Raw genomic sequence first — 20,846 nt, 5'->3', positions numbered from 1 at the left:
TGAAGCTACAACCAGAATGATCTGGGGAGCAGAGACTACATCCGGCTAAAAGTTTCTGTAGAGCCAAGGAAACCATCAACAAAATGAAAAGGCAGCCCACAGAATGGGAGAAAATATTTGCAAACCACATATTCAATAAAGGGTTAATATCCAAAATATATAAAGAACTACAACTTAATAGCAAAAAAAAGCAAATAACCCGATTGAAAAATGAGCAAAGGTTCTAAACAGACATTTTTCCAAGGAAGACGTACAGATGGCCAACAGGTATATGAAGAGGTGCTCCATGTCACTAATCATCAGGGAAATGCAAATCAAAACCACAACGAAATATCACCTCATACCTGTTAGAATGGCTAGTATCAAAAAGACAAGAGATGAGTGTTAGTGAGGATGTGGGAAAACAGGGAACCCGTGAACATTGTTGGTGAGAATGTAAATTGATCCAGCCTCTGTGCTAAACAGCATGGAGATTCCTCAAAAAGTTGAAAATAGAACTAGCATTTGATGCAGTAATCCCATTGCTGGGTACACATCCGAAGGAAACGAAATCGCTATTTTGAAGAGAGATCTGGAATCCCATGTTCACTGTAGCATCATTTACAATAGCCAAAACGTGGAAACAAGATAAGTGTCCGTTGACAGATGGATGGATAAACAAAACGCACACACACATACACACACACACACATACACACACACTGGAATACTATTCAACTCTAAAAAAGGAGGAAACTCTGCTATTTGTGGCAACACAGATGAACCTGAAGGGCACTATGCTAAGTAAAATAAGCTAGACACAGAAGGACAAATACTGTAAAAGGTCTCACTTACATGTGGAATCTAAAAAAGTCAAATTCATAAAATTAGAAAGTAGATTGCAGCAAGGGGCTGCAGAGTGGGGGAAAGGGGGAAGACACTGGTCAAAGATTACAGACTTCAGTTATATGAAGAAAACGTTCTGGGGATCTAATATACGGGATGGTGCCTATAATTAAAAATGCCGTATGGCATACTTGAGATTTGCCAAGACAGGAGATCTTCAGCATTCTCACCACACACACACACAAAGTAACTGTGCGGTGACGGATGTGCTGATTTAGCTTAACTGTGGTAATCATTTCATAATGTACACATATATCAAATCATCAAATTTACACCTTAAATACATACAATTATTAGTCAAAAAAATAGAAACATTTTTAAGTGCAATTCTTAAAGTAAATAATAAATATCCCAGCAATAATAACAATAATGAAAGACAGAACATTTCATCCTTTTATAAAGTCTCTCCCCTGGTCCTTCTTAATCAATCCTTGCACCCAAGAAACCACTGTTTTTGACTTTTTTCCATGATACATTAGTTTTGCCTATTTTTAAGAATTTTATGTAAATGGAATCATACAACATGTACTGTTTTGAACTTGGGTTTATTTGCTCAATATTGAGATCCCTCCATGTTGCTGTGTGTTTCAGTATTCCTTCCTTTCCATTGCTGGTGGCATCTGTTGTATGAAAATACTACAAATTATTTATCTGTTCTATTACTTTTGGACATTCGGGATGTTTATATTTCCAACTTTGAGCTAAGAATAAAGCTGCTATGAACATTCTTGTAGAAGTCTTTTTGTGAACCTAAGTTTTCAATTGTCTTTAGCAAATATGTAAGAGTGAAATTCCTGGGTCAAAAAGTAAATGTATGGCTAGCCCGGTGGCATAGTGGTTAAATTTGCATGCTCCACTTCGGCAGCCCAGGGTTCGAGGGTTTGGATGCCTGGCACAGACCTACATACTGCTCATCAAGCCATGCTGCGGCACCGTCCCACATACAAAATAGAGGAAGATTGCCAGAGATATTAGCTCAGAGACAATCTTCCTCAAGCAAAAAGAGGAAGATTGGCAACAGATGTTAGCTCAAGGCACACCTTCCTCATTTAAAAAACCCACTAAATTTATATTTAACTTCACAAGAAAGCACCAAACCTTTTTTAACGTTATATATTAAGGATAAAGCCAACAAAAATGACTTAGGTATTTTTAGATGAAAATAAATTATAAATAAAGGTCATTTACTTCACACAAACACCAAAGGCAGAAAAATTCTAACTACAGTCATTTGTCACTTAATGACAGGGATACATTCCGAGAAATGTGTCATAAGGCGATTTTGTCATTGTGTGAATATCAGAGTGTACTTACACAAACCTAGATGGTATAGCCAGTACACACCTAGGCTATATGGTACTAATCTTATGGGACCACAATATATATGCAGTCATTGACCAAAAGGTTGTCATGGGATGCATGACTAAGAATGAGCAATCACAACAAACAGTTAAGGAATCCTGTGGGCCTCAAGGGCACAGTGGTATAAAAGGAGAATGAGGGGGCCGGCCCCATGGTGTAGCAGTTAAGTTCAAGCGCTCTGCTTTGGCAGCCCGGGGTTCACCAGTTCGGATCCAGGGCATGGACCCAGCACCACTTATCAAACCATGATGCTGGCAGGCATTCTACACATAAAATAGAGGAAGACGGGCACAGATGTTTGCTTAGGGCTAATCTTCCTCAAAAAAAAAAAAGAGAGAGAGAGAAAATGGGGGTAGCAAAGAGGATGCCACTGACCCTTTTGCAAATGCCTTTTTTAAAAAGCTTTCAAGTCCTAAATAGCAACCAAGGGGTTAGTATATATTCTTCCTGAGCCCATCCTAACACTCTGGGAAATAAAAGAAAAAGCAGCTGCCCTCACTGGTCTTGCAATGTATCAGAGCGCAAAGGGGATGCTACACACAGAGCTGTTTCAAAGTGTCTTATAGGAGCAAGGAAGGCACGGTTCACGAGCAGCATGTATCAGAGCAGCATGTATCAGTCAAATAGACATTGATCAAGATATAGGGTATATTCAGAAAAAACTACTTGAAAAATCCTGGCAACTGATGATATTCTAGGTTATCAACTCATAAATTTAGTATTAAACTAGAGATGCACTTTCTCCAAATTTGGCATAAAATAAGAGAGCCTTGTAAAATAATGGCAAAGAAAAACCACTACGTGTCATTGTACCAGCATTTCTAACGGCCTTAAAGCTAGCATGTGGGATTGTCTGAACACATGGCATCTCTTCTCACAGAAGGAAGGCACTGGCACAGTAGCAAGTATGTGCCAATGTCATTATCTGAACCCAAGATGTCTTGCTGTGATATTTGGCTTAACTAAAATATATACAAATATATTCGATAAAAAAGTCTACTCTTTGTCTATACAATTATTCTCCCCAATGTAACCCAGTTTATATCTGAAGGAGTAGAATGCAACAGCAAAATCAGTGATGACACTATGGTACAAAATCTCTATATTTGGGGACACTGGAGGTGACAGGAGAGTATTCCAGCAAATAGGTGCACAGAGTTTATATGCTGACATGAGGTGTCAGAAGTACAATTCTAATCCTGGTTGTCAACAGAATAGGACGTAAGAAAACAGGTGGATTGATTGAAACCACCTCTTCTGGGCATCCTTTTTCCACCTCTCTCAAAAACAACAACAAGGTCTAAAATCTTCTCGGGGCTGTAAAGGTTAAATTGAGGTTAGGCATTCCCTGTGAACCAGTTGGTCTGCGTTAAAATAAAAAAAGAGGGGCCGGCCCGGTGGTGCAGCGGTTAAGTTCGCACGTTCCGATTCTCGGTGGCCCGGGGTTGGCCGGTTCGCATCCCAGGTGTGGACATGGCACCGCTTGGCACGCCATGCTGTGGTAGGTGTCCCACGTATAAAGTAGAGGTAGATGGGCACGATGTTAGTTCAGGGCCAGGATTCCTCAGCAAAAAAGAGGAGGACTGACAGTAGTTAGCTCAGGGCTAATCTTCCTCAAAAAAAAAAAAAAAATTTAAAATAAATTTAAAAAAAGAAATATTGATGAGAAAATTGTAGTTTTCTCCCTACTGTCCTTGATTCATAAAATGCATGGTACTATTTCAGAGACTTGAGATTGTGGCTTTGCCAATATCAACACCCCCACACAGTCTGGCTCTGCCCAAGTCCACTATGAGAATTCCCTTTTTACCCTCAAGCATTTCTTCTTAGCTTTGTCTGCTGCTCCTAGCAGCTGCAAAAGTTCCAGGCTGATCCCTCCACCCCTTGACACACCTTGAAGCATCCAGACATGGGGACTTTCTGTGAGCTCTACAAATGTGAAGTGAACAGTAAAGGTACCCAGAAAAAACCTTGGGATTTACAGAAACCTTAAAATTCTGTTAGGTTGCTATGGACAGAGGGAACTCTCTTCAGTCTCCAGGCAAGGCCCTGGTCATTTCAGAGATTCCTTTTTCAGAAGATCAAAAATAAAGGAACAGATTTGTATACCGGATCCTATTAACAATACTTCAGTTTACATCTTATGATAAAGAGTGGCCTCTTACGGAAGGTTGCAACAGATGCAACTCAAACTGATTATTTTCAATATTTAATACATGCTTATGGTCTTTATCTGTGTGCAGGATGTACAATTAAGATACTTTTCATAGGTAATTAATTATAATTATAATTTTGTAGTACTAAACACAGCAGGCTAAATGCTTTCATTGCTCGTCCCCCATAAGCTTTCAAGTGTCTCAAAGTTAATACCACTTTAACTTGGTATTGGATCTTTTAGTTTTTCAGGAGAAGCCAGAAATCCCATCTTAATATGTGTCTCTAAATTTCTAAATGTTGGACATGAAAACAGTGCATTTAATATTTCTAAAATTACTGAGGAATGCCACGTCTTCAACACACGAGTAGTCACCTTTTTGTTCTTCCAAAAAGAAGGTGCATACACTCAACGGCAGGGTTAGCCAGGTAACACACTGGCGGAAAGCCAATTAAGTGGAGGACCTGATGCAGGTGGCTCCTGTGACCTGGCCCGAGCAGACCGCTGCCATGTGGGAATGCTGTGTTGGTGCTGCCTTATCTTATAGTTTTTCAAGAGAAGCCAGAAATCCAATCTTAATATGTGTCTCTAAATTTCTAAATGTTGGCAGCTCGTTCAGAAAACCCCATAAGCATATGTACACCAAACACCATGCATCTGTTAGCTGTGCTTGGTCTTGAGGCCTCCAGTTTCTCCAATTTGCAACCTCTCTCTACAGTGACTTTATTCCATATTAATGAGCGATACTTTGAAGAAGGCTCTCAGGTTTTTTCACCATTTTTGCTAATACTTGAACCTATGATAGCAATGAGAAAATGTACTAAAGGATTTATTCCCCATATTGTGGTAGTAGAAATTCTATTCATATTACTTACCCTGCTGACTTCCTTAGGAGCTGATTCATCTGGGGGATTGAGAAGGGAGGAGGAAAAAACACAATTAGAAACTCTGAGTAGGTTCTGAGATACAGGACATTCGTTCACTCTCAGTAAACTAGAAGGCTCTTTCACAATGCTTCCTCTTACAAAATCTAAGAATTTGGCTTTAAAAATCTATAAAGGTTAAACATAAATTTATAGTTAGACACACATGTTAATTTTGGAGAGGAAATGAAATGCCGCAACAACTTGCTAGTCATTTTCAAGATTACCTTCTTAAGTAGTGTCTGCAAATATGGCTGCACTGTAGTTTATTCAAATATATGTATTTAGAAAAGGCTTTGTAACATTTGCAACATTCTCAATGACACAACCCACAGGAAGATCTCAAATGACCATTAACACTTGTGCTGTGAGGGTTAATTTCAGCATTTCTAATTGGCTGGAATAAGACATGAACCTGTGGGACCCTGGTCAAGGCATGAAACACATCTATTAGGAGTGCTGCTTTGGACCATGGGTCCCAGGAGCCGAGAGGCAGTTTGGACCAGCCTGTCAGCATTGTTCATTGGTCAAATGAACTGATGGAATGCACCTGGTCTAGGTGAGACCCTCTGAAGGGCTCTCCCCTTGGGGCTGGCTACATGGCAAGAATATGCCTGAGTGACCGACATGGTACAAGCAACAAACTAGCCAAGACTCCACTGTAGGACCACCGGTTCTGAGTGTCCCACGCCCAGGTCACTGGTTCTGACCCAGAGAAAGTGCATTTATGTGGCCCTTACCAAGGAAGAGAGACTGGAGCCAGCCTCGCCAGACCCCTCAGTGGGAGGCAGCCTTTAATTGAATGCTGTTGCTGTCTTGTGTCTCATTTAGCAATCAAACCCTAACTACCACCATTAGAGCACACTTAACATGCCCCCAATCTAACGTATTCCGTGTTCCTCCAAAGCATGGCCTACTTTCTCTTGACACTGACAAAAACATGTCCCGTGGGTTCACACAAGGTTGTGGGGATCCTTTCTCCTTCAACATCCTTATTAACTGAACTGCTGAGTCCTGTTGTTTCCTCCTTTTTCTAATCTTTCTCTGATTTACTGCTTACCACCCGTTTCCACAGATAACACCAAGACAAGTCCCAAGTCATTTACCAAGCAGTAGCCTCCAAGCTGGTCCCTGAATCCAGTATCTGCCCATCATGCCTACACACACACACACACACACACACACACACACACACACACACGCACTCTCACCCACCAAGTCTGTCTTTCAAAAACAGTCTATCTATCATGCCCCTTAGATGCTCAGAATCAAAGGAAACCAGATTTCAACACTGGTTGCACACTGACTTTGCCTGGGAGCCTTTTAAAAATTACCAAGCTTGAGACGATCAGATAGCAGGTATTCAATAAACAGTACCTAATTTTTGGATTATTGTATTAATACATACTTGCTTACATATTTTCTTGTAATTGCTGCAAAATGGCTTGAGTATTGCATCTGATTGCCCTAAGAATGCAAGCATGTTGTAGGAAAAACATTGATTTTATCTTCTATAATGATGTCACATTGCAGAAATTTTTCCTCTGCCCTTCACGTCCTGACCCCTTGTTCTCTCCTGAACCTCTCTGAAGATGGGTCTCTGATATAATCATTAGAACAAATTTACAAACAGCTTCTAAACTTACAAAGGCTCATATAGGTTTTTAATTTTCTTAAGTTTTTATCTAAGAAATCAATGAACATCGTTTCAAAATTCGAAGCGGATTAAAAGGCACTTGATGAAAAGTAGCAGTTGTACAAACAGGTTTTCTACTAGGACGGCATGGAGTTGCCAAGCCGTAACACTGGAACCTTCCACTATCCAGCAGACATCACTAAGTTCTGAAAGTTAGTTCAAGGGAAGAATAGTGTGCATGTCCAGACATCTGTAAATAAATGTTACCTTTTCTTTTTTTTTTGGTGAGGAAGATTGGCCCTGAGCAAACATTGTTGCCAATCTTTTTGCTTAAGGAAGATTTGCAGTGAGCTAACATCTGTGCCAATCTTCCTCTCCTTTAAGTAGGACACTGCCACAGCATGGCTTCATGAGCAGTGCTAGGTCCATGCCCAGGATCTGAACCTGCAAACCCCCAGCCGCTGAAGCACAGGGCATGAACTTAACCACTATGCCAGTGGGCTGGCCCCAATAAATGTCACTTTAGTTTTGCTTGGTACTTCTCAAACTTGAGTGTGCATGAGATACTCTATAGTACATATGTATAAAAATCAACTATTTTTCACTCTATGGGCAGCTTGATGTATTTGAAAGAAAAATTTTACCTAGAGCTGATTTCTGGATTTCTCACTGTGCATGCTGATTCAGAAATGTACGCTCTCTCTTCCTCCAACATGAAAGTCAAGCAATTTTTTTTCTAAAGATTGGCACCTGAGCTAACAACTGTTGCCAATCTTTTTTTTTTTTCCTGCTTTATCTCCCCAACCCCGCCTCCCCCGTTCATAGTTGTACACCTTAGTTGTGGGTCCTTCTAGTTGTGGGACGTGGGACGCCGCCTCAACGTGACCTGACAAGCAGTGCCATGTCCGCACCCAGGACCCGAACCCTGGGCCGCCGCAGCGGAGTGCACGATCTTAACCACTCGGCCACGGGGCCAGCCCCACAATTTTTGTTAAATGAATGTCAAGTCTATTATATTTAAGCCACATGGTATTTTAGCTGAGGAAATTAATTAACACAGTGAAATTTGCTAGGAGAAGGGAACTCTGCTTCCTATTTCCTATATTAGGAACTTTCATTTATTTGAACTCTATTGCCCAAGGGAAATTTAAGCATGTCGAAGATAGTTCATTTAATTTCTCTCTGCAGTGGAGGGGCACTATAGAAGGGTATACAAGAGGCAAAATGGACTACGGTTTAAAGACCAGATCTGCACTCATTTGCCATATTACTTTGGGCAAAGTGTCTGACTTATTTTGCCACCTTATCAGTCTGAACTGAAACAACATCTTGACAACGTAATTTGATTCTGAAAAACATCATCTAAGAATTCCAGGTTAAGAACCCAGAACTTAGGGGCCGGCCTGGTGGCATAGTGGTTAACTTCGTGAACCCTGCTTTGGTGACCCAGGGGTGCGCAGGTTCAGATCCCCGTGAGGACCTACGCACTGCTCATCAAGCCACGCTGTGGTGGCATCCCACAAACAAAAGAGAGGAAGATTGGTACAGATGTTAGCTCAGCGACTGTCTTCCTCAAGCAAAAAGAAAATTGGCAACAGATGTTAGCTCAGGGCCAGTCTTCCTCACACACAAAAAAGAAAACTCATGACTTAGGAGGCCTCCTTCTAGAGACCCATGATTCTGGACCATGTCTGTACACTCCCAATATGCACTCATGACCTAACTGCTGGATTGGCATTTCCCATGGTTCAGCAACAAAGCTCGCTTTAAAACAAAAGGGGAAGGGATCGTGGAAAAGGAGGAAAATTGCCATGGATACCAGATTTTGAATCATTCATGAGCATCAAATTGCAACAAAAATGTTCACAACAGCAGAACCCCCAATACATTTTGCTTATTCGACTCAAAATCGTCATACCTCCAAACAACAAACATTTATTGAGGGCGAAGCGCGTGACACCTCTGTAGATGCTTATAACATATCAGAGAACAAAAAAGGATGATAATCCCTACCCTCAGGAGGCTTTATTCTAAAGGCAGGAGATGGTCCATAACCATGACAAATAACTAAGTTATGCGGCAAGTTGGCAGCTGGAAGTGCTTTGAGATGGGAAACACAGTAGAGCAGGTTAAGAAGGATCAGAAAGCAGTGGGGGAGGAGGTTGGGGACAGGCAACAGGCTAAAAGAGTGGTTAGTGTAGGTCTCCTGGAGAAGCTGAACTGTAATAGCCACTTCCTAAGGGAAGCACATTCCAGCAGACGGAGCCGCCTGAGCAAAGACCCTGAGACACAAGTGTGCCGGCTGCTCTTGCCGAAGTTAGCTCCTCCTCCTTTCCAAATCCTGAAGTTTTTCAAGACTCAGCTCAATGTGTGTTTTGTCCAAGAGGCCCTCTGGAAAGCAACAGGTCCGCTATCTCTCTTTCCTCAGAATTCTTAGGCACTCCTTTGCTGTTAGGAAAGCAGAGTGCTACGGAAAAAAAGAAGATGGGCCTGGAGTCCGACCAGATCTGTTTTCAAATCTCAGCTTCGCTTAGAAGCCACACATGGGTTTCTCGACCTTTCCAAACTTGGTGACCTCATATTCGTAAAATGAGGTCATGGCAGACGGTGTTAGGATTAACTCACTGAGTTAATATACACAAAGTACTTGCACAGAGTGGACGCTCAATAAATTTCAGTTTTGTTTCTCCCCATTCAACTGGGCGTTAGTTATAGTCTGCCTTCTGTCGATAACTAGATTCATGTGAATGACCTCTTACCTGGATAGAAGTTCTTGGAGACAAAAGACCACATCTACTATTTCATTTACATTACTGAAAAAAAATGGCATTCCAAAAAATGATTCTTGAATGACTAAAAAATAGATGATGATGCTTTTGCACACAGAGTATTTTTTTCTTCAGACAGCAGCAGAGTGGTAAAACACTAGAAGATTATTAGTTCTGCTAGTGGTTGAAAATCTCTCAGCCTAACTATTAAATACACTTCCCAAATCACTTCGTTTTTGTTTTCTTTCTTGAATTTTCTAACATTAAAAGCTAGGCATTTATGGAAGAACATGAGCCGTGTAATCAAGAATGCAGTACCAAGTTAATTGGTTTCTGCCAACACACCCTCTACTTTGCAGAGTTACTGATGAGGAAACACGAAATAAACCACAAATCACTCAATAACTGGAAGGTACAAGGAACTATATACTTGGGATATGCTTGGTCAGAAAAAAAAAGGGGGGGAAAGGATATATATATTCACAAGCTGTCATAAAACAGGAAAAGCTATTATTTTTTCCCTGAAAGATTACATTGATTTTTCAGTTACTTGTAGAATGACATTTTCTAGCACATACTACTTATAGTCTATTCCTCTGGACTTAATTCTATACGAACAGAATGAGACCATTTCTAGTGAGAGCCCATCAAGCTTTCCGGTTCTATAAATGAAAAATGATGGCTTAAAAAGGCATAGTGTGAATTGCAGGTGTTCATCGATACATATAAAATGTAATAATTTACAAAATCTCTTCCTTATATTTTATTTTGCAGACACAAGAATTATGAACATGTATAATAGGTAAGTACTGTATAATAAGATGATTTAGTTTCTCTCTTGGAGTTAACAGAAAATAGCACATTTCAGGGACTTTCACTTATCAAGGCCGTAGAAGGAAAGTTCAAGAAAGGTATCATAATACAATCACTTAATACGTTTTTCTTCTTTTCCATATGTTAAATTATTGAACTTAGTAACCTTTACATGACCTAGAATTGTGTTGACTCTGTGAGTGTAATCTCTGTATGTCCTAATCATTTTCTGGATTGGCATCGTGCTCAGGAGCAAATGTAACTAACTTCAAAGTTCCCCTTCAGAAACCTGAGCAACATCTATCCTAGTTAGGCTAATACAAGGAATTATTTTCTTGAGTTGATATTGATTTCTCAGTTGATACTAGACAAGCTGTTGAAATACATAAACAATTCTATCCTTCCAACAGAAGAAACTGAACTAATTAAATGTAAACTGTCAACATTTGAGGAAGTAGTCACCGTCTGAACAGGGGAAATTACATATTCAACAGTCTTCCAAAATTCATAGTTTCAAGTGATATTCAGAAACAGCTGAGAAATTTTAGAATTTATTATGAATAAAAAATTACTGAGCCTTCCTAGAACTCTTAAAACGTTTTGTGCCTTTAAAAAAATATCTTTAAGGGGCCTGCCTGGTGGCGCAGTGGTGAAGTTCACACGTTCTGCTTTGGTGGCCCAGGGTTCACCAGTTCAAATCCTAGGTGCGTACCGATGCACTGCTTATCAAGCCATGCTGTGGCAGGCGTCTCACATAGAAAGTAGAGGAAGATGGGCATGGGTGTTAGCTCAGGGCCAGTCTTCCTCAGGAAAAAAAGGAGGACTGGCGGCAGATGTTAGCTCAAGGCTAATCTTCCTCACACGCAAAAAATACATATACATCTGTTTAGTATTTTTTATTTTCACTCCAACATTTAGGATGTGGGGAAAGGAGAATTCCAAAGCTTTCCTATCCTATTGATAAAACTGATAAACAGAGAAGGGCATCAAAGTCAATATGGTCTGGGAGTTTTCTGAGGATGCAAAAAAAAAATCCAGAATGTATTGTTCACCTCCAGATTCCCAAGATTCTCTGAAGCACACAACGTTCCTTGAAATTTGGCTATCAGAGACCCTAACTCAAAACTGAAAATAGTAGATGATCTTGGCACCAAACAGATGATAAACACTAAGAACTCAGAAAAAAGGTTTAAGTTTCACTGCCTCAATCGTATCATTTTGAATCACAGTCACAGTATTAATAATAAATGAGTTGGAAAATGTATTGCACAAGTTTCTGGTTGTCTGCAAATCTTTCACTTCACTTTTGAAAATGTGTTTTTCTTCCTGTTGTGTCTGATAGAACCTAATTACTACTAACTTAATTTGTACGTCTTTGAACTTCTGCTCCAAAACTGCTCAAAGGAGAAATTAAAGGCTTTATTATTTTTCTATGAAGTTGCTTCATGTTCCCTCCACCGATTCTGCAGCATGTCAAGTGTGGTAGATAGAGGACATTTAGACTACTGGCTCTCTAGTTAGTTTCTGTGTACGCTGAAAACAATGAGACTTCTAAAGAGCTGACTTTATTTAAAAAAAAAAAAATCCTTAACATATGCAGGAAGGTGAAGATTGTGAGTGGTTCTCTTTCTGCTCCAGACCAGCTGACAGACCAACAAAGGAAAAAAGCCTCAGGAACACAGTCTGCTCAGGCCAACGGGAGCAAGGGGGTCTTAGCAGGGGAGGGCACAGTTGACCACAGGGGAGTGAGGACGGCCCTGCGTGAAGTATTCTTAGGTCAGAGAATTACTTATTATCTCAGAATATGTACATTTTTATTGAACATATTGAACATTTCTATTTATTATGGGTACCACCCAAAGGAATAAAACAAAGAAACCCAGAGGATGGGTGTTAAAAAGCCAAAGGCTGTTCACCATCAATACCATGATGTTTGCTAATTTTCCCTACGTGCCCAACTGTAGGATGAAGAAAGGAGGGTTAGGAAGAAGCTGGGGAAGATGGGAACTCTTACACAGTCACTTTGGAAAATAGTTTGGCACCTTCAGAAATCCTTGTCCTAGGTATTTATCTACAAATAAGTATGCAAAATATCAAGCATCCAAAAGAGACCAAATTCATGCCAAGAAAGTAAATTTTAAAGTAGAAGTAACTGAGACCCTTAATTGCTAAGATTCTATATCTTCTTCTCTCAATACGAAATGCAATCCATGAGCAGGATGAGCTCAGATAAAGAAGATAAAATTACATGTTCTTTTGCACATCCAAGTCCATCTTGCTGGTGCACTTTCACAAAAAAAGGCTAAAATATTGTCACGAAATTCATTATTCTTTCGTATCCATTAGTTATAATCAATTATAAAAGTGAATTAAACACCTATTTGCAAAAGACTGCTGAATTCAAAAACATTGTGTCTGTGGTTCTCTGGAAATTGATAAAACAACTGATAGCAGAATAATTCCAGAATCCTACCAAGTAGAGATTGGTAGAATGTGTATAGCCCAAGGAGAAACAATTTTTTGGAATATTATTTTGAAAAATTTCGGAAGATAACCACTAAACAGAGACAAGAGGTCATATCCTTAAACTAAAATGCCGTATAGATGAACAGTATCATGTCTTTCTACTAACACTATAAAAAATTAACCAAACATAGCTATAGTATTAAATATCTAGGATTTAAAAATATACTACAGCATTATATACCTGAGATAAATGATGGAATATTCTTCATCTCTACTAAGATCCTGGGCCAATAAACTTGAGGTCTCTAAACAAATTGGCTATGGTTCCGGAGCAAGGATGGAGCCCCGACAACAGGCTTTTGGGTTTCAAATCAACCTGCTTATAGACAGGCAGACCCATTCACTTGTTATCAGAAGATCTACACTTTCGGATACTGAATATCGAGAGCTACATTTTGGAGTTTCATCAGTACTTTGCAAACTTTTTCCAACTGGGCAAGTTTTTAAATTTCCAAATAAAATCTTATACAGAATAACCCAACAGATTAAATACATTAAGAAAAATCTAACCAGAGACATAGTAATTCCTTCAATATCATTTGCAACCTCCTTTGAGACCTCCTTCTGGTTCTGCACCAGCTGGAAGCTAAAAACTACATTGTCAGATTTCCTTGCACTGAATCAGACATACTACAATGTGAGCTTGAGTTCAGAACTGAGTTAAGTGGGAGGAAAGGTAGGGTGTGAGGTTCCTTTTTCTGGGGAGCATCAAAGCAGAGATAGAACGGATCTACAGCCTCCAGATTCCTGCCTCCCTGGGCATCCTGGAGCCAAGGGAGCAGCTTTACCGGTCCCAGCCGTGAAAGGGAAATTCTGCAGCCTGAAAGTTTTTTTGGTCATTCCACCTGGAGTTGACTGCTCTAGCCCTTCCAATGATTTGTAAGTCACCCAATACATTTCTTTATGTTTAAACTAGCTTAGATTGGTTTCTATTATTTATAACCAAACCCTAACTGATATGTGTTTTATTAGCAAAAATTTGCTATCAAATTTAAAAATTATTACAAAACTAATTATATAAAGGCAATAAAGAGAATGAAGAAGCTGTTTGAATAACACAAAATTTTGAAACAGATGTTATGGAGAACATGTGTAGTCTTACATCAATCTCAGAATCAGATTTATTTCTGGAAATTTTGGGGGGAACCCATAATGGTTCACGTAGATAACAAGATACAAAAGATAAAATACTGCTCTGGGAGGTTTGTCGTTCTTTTGTTTGTTTTATGTACTGCCTTACAAATTCAAAAGACTCTTGATTAAAATGACTCAGAAGCTTAAAAGAGATAATATTTACAAATTTTCTTTCAAAGTTGAATCACTAAACACATGACAAATATAAATACAAATTCCTACAATAAGAAGCATCCAGATAAACAGTAAGCCAACTCTTGCATATGTTCTTGTGATTAAATATGCACGGAACTAACTTTCTTCAAAAAGACGAGAGCAGAGCCAAAACTTTACTAATCTGACACATTTATAAGAAGTTCCGACAAATATACAGATGGGTCACTACAAGTTTTATCCGAGTCCTGCATAAAAATGAGTTGAACCAGCAGCACAAAGTTAATCTCTTGGTGGTCTCCAGCAGATTAAAATTTGGAAGATTTAAGTATTCCTGTTATTTTACTATAGATTTAAATTGTTAAAAAACATGTAATTCAAATATTTCTGGAAGGCAGTACAAAAACCACTGTCGATGTGATTCTATCTCCTGTTACTTTCCTTTTCATTTTATGCCACGATTAAAAAGAAAAAAGAAGATTCCCAATCATAGTTCTGAGAACAATCTTCAAGATGAAATATATGCAAATAAAGTAAGTACACGTGACTTCAGGTATGAGGCACCTGGCCTAGATAACCAGGTTTTAAATCCTCAGGCTGGATTTACAACACGATTTCCATAAATTCTGGGTGCACAAGTTTCAACTCCCCAAATGTTTCCCTTGGGTTAAAATTTTAGCATTTTCCCTTTTTCATTTCTTATCGCACATACTTAAATGTGTTTCTATTTTAGTTCTAAAATAATCTTCACTGGGATTTCCTATATACAAAAGTGTCATCTGCCTAAGTAGTTCCATCTTAGTCTATGTGAGCTCTATGCCTGTGAATGCCCGTCAAAAATCACAGCATCCTCTCCCTACTTCTCATGTGTCCTTTACGCTGGCTTTTGTTTCTTCCATGCTACTTATGACCTCAAACATGATATATAATGTGCTAATTTATTACGTTTTTGTCTGTCTTCCCTCTACCTACACTACTGTGAAAGTTCAAGGAGGGTGAAAATTTCCCTTGTAGAATTCTCTATCTTGAGTGTCTAGAACTGTTTCTGATGCAAAGTAGACAGTTCAGTAAATATCTGTTAAATGAATGATTGGCTATATAATAACTACTTGATCATATCTATCTATGGGTATAAATAGGGTAAATAAATTTGCTGCTGATAATTATGAAAATTTATTCAATATTTATTCACTATTTCTTTTGAATCTTCCAGCGATCTTCAACCGTTAAATCCTTAGGCAAATAGGAGAAATTAAATATAGATCAGTGGACTAAACTATGCTTTTAACAAAAGGAAAATATCTCATATATCTCAATTTACTTGAAATGGCAATTTAGACAGTTTCTGTCTATCTTATGTTACTCTAGAGTGACCTATAGCATCCAAGGCTTCTTAAAAGATACGGTGGCACATGAGCATCCCTGGGGCATCATCCCATCTCCCAGGTGACAGCAGATGCTTGAAAATGACTACTGAATGAATGCACGAAGAGAACTCTATGGCCCACAGTGGTTTGCAGGACAAAAGGACAATGGAGAAATACCTGGTTACTAGACCGTGGAAGCACAAAGTCTTCCGAACACAGACCATCATCATAACGGCAATGGCAGTGGAAAATCCATGAGCAATTGTTAGCAAGGTCAAGATGCACCCTTCAAACACATTTAAGGCAAGAAACCAGGAACTCTCCCAATCCAACTGTTTCTGCTCGTACATGGCCCAGTTGTCTCAGGTGCTCTCCAGAGTGACAAATGTTCTCCTTCCCCAGACATAGCCTTTCTTTGATCATTTCTGCCTCGTCAACCCAATATGTGTGGGGTAAGAAGTTTCAAAAGTTGTTTAAACTATGTTTACTTTTATAATCCTTGTAAAAATAAATTCTATTTCCTTATAGATCTGTCATAATAATGCTAAGAGATTCAGTGACTTGAACGTTCATAGCAAAAAGGTCCACGCACATAAATTATTTCTGAAAATAAGAAATACAACAAAAGAAAACATAACATAAATTAAAGTAAAAGAAAAAGTTAACGAGGAAAATTATGTTTCTATAGTCCAATAAGTTCAACATCTATTTGAAATGGTTCAAACAACCTTTTCTGGGCAAATAGACGATTTTTCTATCTATAAAATTGTGAAGAATACATTGCAAATATCTGAAGAAATCAAGCCATAATATTCTAAATGCTTTCAGTCATGTTCATAAATGTGAACTTTTATTATTTTGTTTTTATTATATAAACATGTAAAGGGTAGAAAAACTAGAAAACATAAATAAATGCAAACAACTTTAAATCATTCAATACCACACAAAAATCAGTGTTAAACATCCTTGAAATTTTAGGTGTCTCTCTCCTTCTATATTTTTTTCTAAGACTAAATATGTATGTAAACATAATTCTCATTTCATAAAAGAGTGTCATTATATACAAACTATAATCAAGTTGTTCCTTATAAACTAAACATTTATTAACATCTTTATATATGAGTAAATACAGGTGTAACATAACTGTTCTATGATTATCCGACATAGCCACATTACATAAATTATGCTACGTTGTATGTATACTATGTAATATTCCATTGCCCAAATTATATTATTTGATTTATCACACACACACACATACACACTCAGAAAGGTTCCAGTATCACACACGATGCCAAAAGAAACAATCTTGCATGCGCGCCTATGTATATCTGTGTATGTCACTCATGGTAATAAATTTAAGTCCTAGACCACTGGTTTCAATTGACATCACTGTTGCTTTTTTAAATGTTTTAAAGGCACAGCCTTTTCTTATCAGGACGTCTGGTTTAAATTAATAATATCTTATATACAGGTGGAAATTTTCCATTTAAAAATTTTAATCCACAAAATGTAAAATTTCAGGGCTAAAGGATACCTCAGAGAACATGTCATCCAATCTCATGAAACCAAAACCTGACAACCCACTGAAAAACCAGCCTGAGCCCAGTGCCCACCCAGATTTCCACATGATGCCCCTCCTTGCTCCCCATTGCTCCATCTGTCTACATGTTAAAGAATCTCTTTCTCGGCTAAAATAAATTAAGCTCTGCAAGACAAATGGCTGCATCTATTGTTCAGTGCTCCACCTCCCGTGTCTGGCTTCCTGCTTAGACATGGGCTAGTTGCTCCTCACTTATTTGTTGAATAAAATTAATCTATCAATACTAGAGTCTCTCCTATTACTGCTGGTCCAGACTGTCACCTGGGTCACCATACTCCTTGGCTATGTGTTCGCACTGCCACATAAGCCTTGCTCCTGGCAAGTGACTAGGACATTCCCGACACCTGCACTTACCCCCTGGTGTGTGGGAACCCCGTGCAGAGGGGTGGCAAAAAGCAACTTCCTTGGGCTACGGAGAAACCTGGGCAGGAGTGCAGTTGCCCTTCCCAAACCCAGTCTGACCATAAAAACGGGAGATGTAGTCCAGTTTACAGACAGTATTCAGGGACCAAAAGAGGTCACATCCAAGGAGATACTGGAGCGAGCGCAAGTGTTAAAAGGGTAAGGATGGTGGGAGCTCCAGATAAAAGGCAATGTCATTTCAGGGATTTGAAGAAGCGAAGGGACAGGGTTCCAGCAGGGCTGCAGTCACAGATGGTTCAGTTTTGAAGTACAAGACTGGAGACCCAAGGATCTAACGTCTGCAAAGAAATCAAAGAAGCCAGCTGTTCAAGGACAGGATAAAACCTCCCTGTGCAAGAACACAGTCCCCTGATCTGCAGCCATCAGAGAGAGCCTCTGAAGGGATCAAAACCTCTGCTCTCCCCACAGGACAAGCACAGGTGTTTTCCCCACAGTGAATCTACTCATATGGACTGGGGACAGGTACAGACACACTGAGAGAACTAGGTGGGTCCCCTGGAAAACCAAGGACGGAGCTGGATGGGAGCCAGGCTGTGAACACCTGGAGGGACTCTGACCCAGGCTGGGCACAGCCAACCTCACCTCTCCTCCCCATCACACCTACAGTGTCATGCTCTAAACCCAAGTCTTACAACGTAGGTTCGCGAAAGGATTCAGCTCACATCTTCTCTAAGAAATATTTATAACTATCTGGGAGGCCTAAAGTCCTTTAAGGAAAAGCAGGGACCTTCTCTGAGGAAAATGATGGTACGTTCGCAAATTCTGCGTATGATTTCAGAGGAGTTACATGAACTCCAGCTTGATTTTCTAATTGGTTCCATTCAAAAGATGGCTGGTATAAAAACCATTTTAAATTCTGAACTCTAAAAAAAATCTTTTATAAAGTTCGTCTTCAAATATTCTAAAAGTAACAAGCATTACAGCCAATAAAACAAATACCAAAATATATGGTGAGAACAGGATTAATCTTACTGCTCCCACTTCCCAACCTCCCTCATGGTAGCCAACGCTAACGCTCCGGGAAGCATCCTCTTCTAGCTTTTTTTTCATTTTCATGCAAACATAATCATACCATATAAGTATGCTTGTTTTTTCCCGCTAAAATGGCATTCAGCTATACACACTACACTACAGCTTACATTTGCCACTTAGAATGTCCTGGATTCCCTCCAGACAAGAGACCGAACTCCATCTTTCCAATACATGCACAACATTCCATAAATAACTGGACCACAGTTTACTCAATATTCCCTATTGATGGACACAGGTTGATTTCAGTCTTTTCTCTCTACAAGTGATGCCGTGACAAATAGTCTGGTATGAATGACTTCAATGTTTTCCCTACCTTACAAATACTGAATGTTCCCTCAAAGGAAAAAGTTACAGCACTGTCTGGTGCCTTAGTCCCGGAAGCTGAGCCTCTATTCTGATTTTTTCTAACCAGTGATCATCAGTTCAGGGGCTACCAGCAGCCTTCGCTCCTTTGGGAGCAGAGGTCAAGAATCTATGCTGCTGCTGATCACCCTTTGGTGCTCCTGAGATGAGTCTGGTTGGCTGAAACCATCTGCTACCCCTACTGCCTTACAACTTTCTCTCCGTTTCCCTAGCTAGCATTTCCGTCTCATGCTAGGGTTGAAATTTTGTCCCACATCTCCAAGTGCTTGGCTAGAGCCCAGGCAGGCAGAGGAGGAACTCTCACAAGCTCCCAGTCTGGGCTGGAGGTTTGCAGAGAGACTGGATCCTGCTCATGTGGTTCCTGCAGCCGAGGCAAGCTGCTCTGCTTGGATAGACGAGTTCCCCTGGAAGCCAATGCCTCTGCTTCCTTCACTGAGAAGGCACAGTGGTACAGTGGGTAGAGGAAGGATGTTGGAAACCGATAGCCAAAGCTTCCTGACTTCTGATCCCTTACGAATGTGCTGAGGATTAAAACTGACTTGACACAGAATTTGTAAATTAATGTCCACTTCCCCCTTATACGCATGAGTCGTTAGATTCCTACTATTACGATCCACTGGAAGACAGACACTACAGGCATCAGTGTCCCCCTATACCGAGCCCAGGTTCAACATGTCTATTCAGGACATTCTGCATTTAGTAGGGTTCCATCCATCTCCTGCCAGATCTGCCCTGATCCCTGTCACTGACTGGACTGCTGAGGCCCCAGCACGTGTCTTTTCAACCCAACCAGTGTGGAGGAGGAATGCTCCCAATCTATTCCCTGTGTGGGGTCACCTCACTGCTTAAGTGGGTTTCTGACCATTAGGCTTCCAATCCTATAGTGAAAGCAACATACAAAAACAGCCAATACTGTTCATGGAACAAAATTTCTGTAGGAAACGGTTAACCTCGAGGACATTTTGGATTGAGATGTAATACCATGAAAAAGAAAATAATGACGCTCAAGAAGTATATAATCACAGTTGAATGATTTTCAGTTGCTTTTTTCTTTTTCCTTCCTACTTCTCTTTTCAGTTAAACATTTAATTACATATTTCTAGGGAACTAGCAAGTTCTACTAATAGGTCCTATTATTTTAGGGTCTTCTAGGGTACTACAAGTATTTTAAATTCTTTTGGTCCCTTAAAAAAAATGCTTTGAAAATCTTACACAAATTTGAGAATTATCTCATCAACAAATTCTGGGCTATGCGCAAAATGTCATCTAAGATGAAACAATGTTTCCTTTAGTGCAAATAAACCACCTCAAAAAAGAAGATATATATTAAAACCAACCACTGGAATAATTATTTCAAAGACTACATCTATATAAAGCCTCGAAGTAAGGAAGAGATCTTTCTCAAATTAGAAAGTAGTATTTAAAAAGGCCATTACTTATATTTTTTTAAACAATTTTTTTTTTTAAAGATTTTATTTTTTCCTTTTTCTCCCCAAAGCCCCCCAGTACATAGTTGTATATTCTTCGTTGTGGGTCCTTCTAGTTGTAGCATGTGGGACGCTGCCTCAGCGTGGTTTGATGAGCAGTGCCATGTCCGCGCCCAGGATTCAAACCAACGAAACACTGGGCCGCCTGCAGCGGAGCGCACAGACTTAACCACTCGGCCACGGGGCCAGTCCCAAAAAGGCCATTAATTATATTTT

General features: G+C 39.6%; 1 protein-coding gene across 7 annotated transcripts in view; it reads right to left on the bottom strand.

The window, feature by feature from the left end:
- The window catches only part of PDE10A (phosphodiesterase 10A), a 538,749-nt gene that overhangs the window by 86,302 nt on the left and 431,601 nt on the right, over window positions 1–20,846 (bottom strand). For all 7 annotated transcript variants that reach the window (XM_008516208.2, XM_070603240.1, XM_070603239.1 and 4 more), the window contains one exon: window positions 5,278–5,306. In XM_008516208.2, coding sequence (XP_008514430.2) covers window positions 5,278–5,306 — 29 coding nt within the window. The remainder of the gene's footprint in view (window positions 1–5,277; window positions 5,307–20,846) is intronic.

Source organism: Equus przewalskii, chromosome 32, assembly GCF_037783145.1.
Source record: "Equus przewalskii isolate Varuska chromosome 32, EquPr2, whole genome shotgun sequence".
Taxonomy (NCBI): Eukaryota; Metazoa; Chordata; class Mammalia; order Perissodactyla; family Equidae; genus Equus; species Equus przewalskii.
Note: the sequence above shows the minus strand (reverse complement) of the source record. Positions and strands in the feature narration are given on the sequence as shown.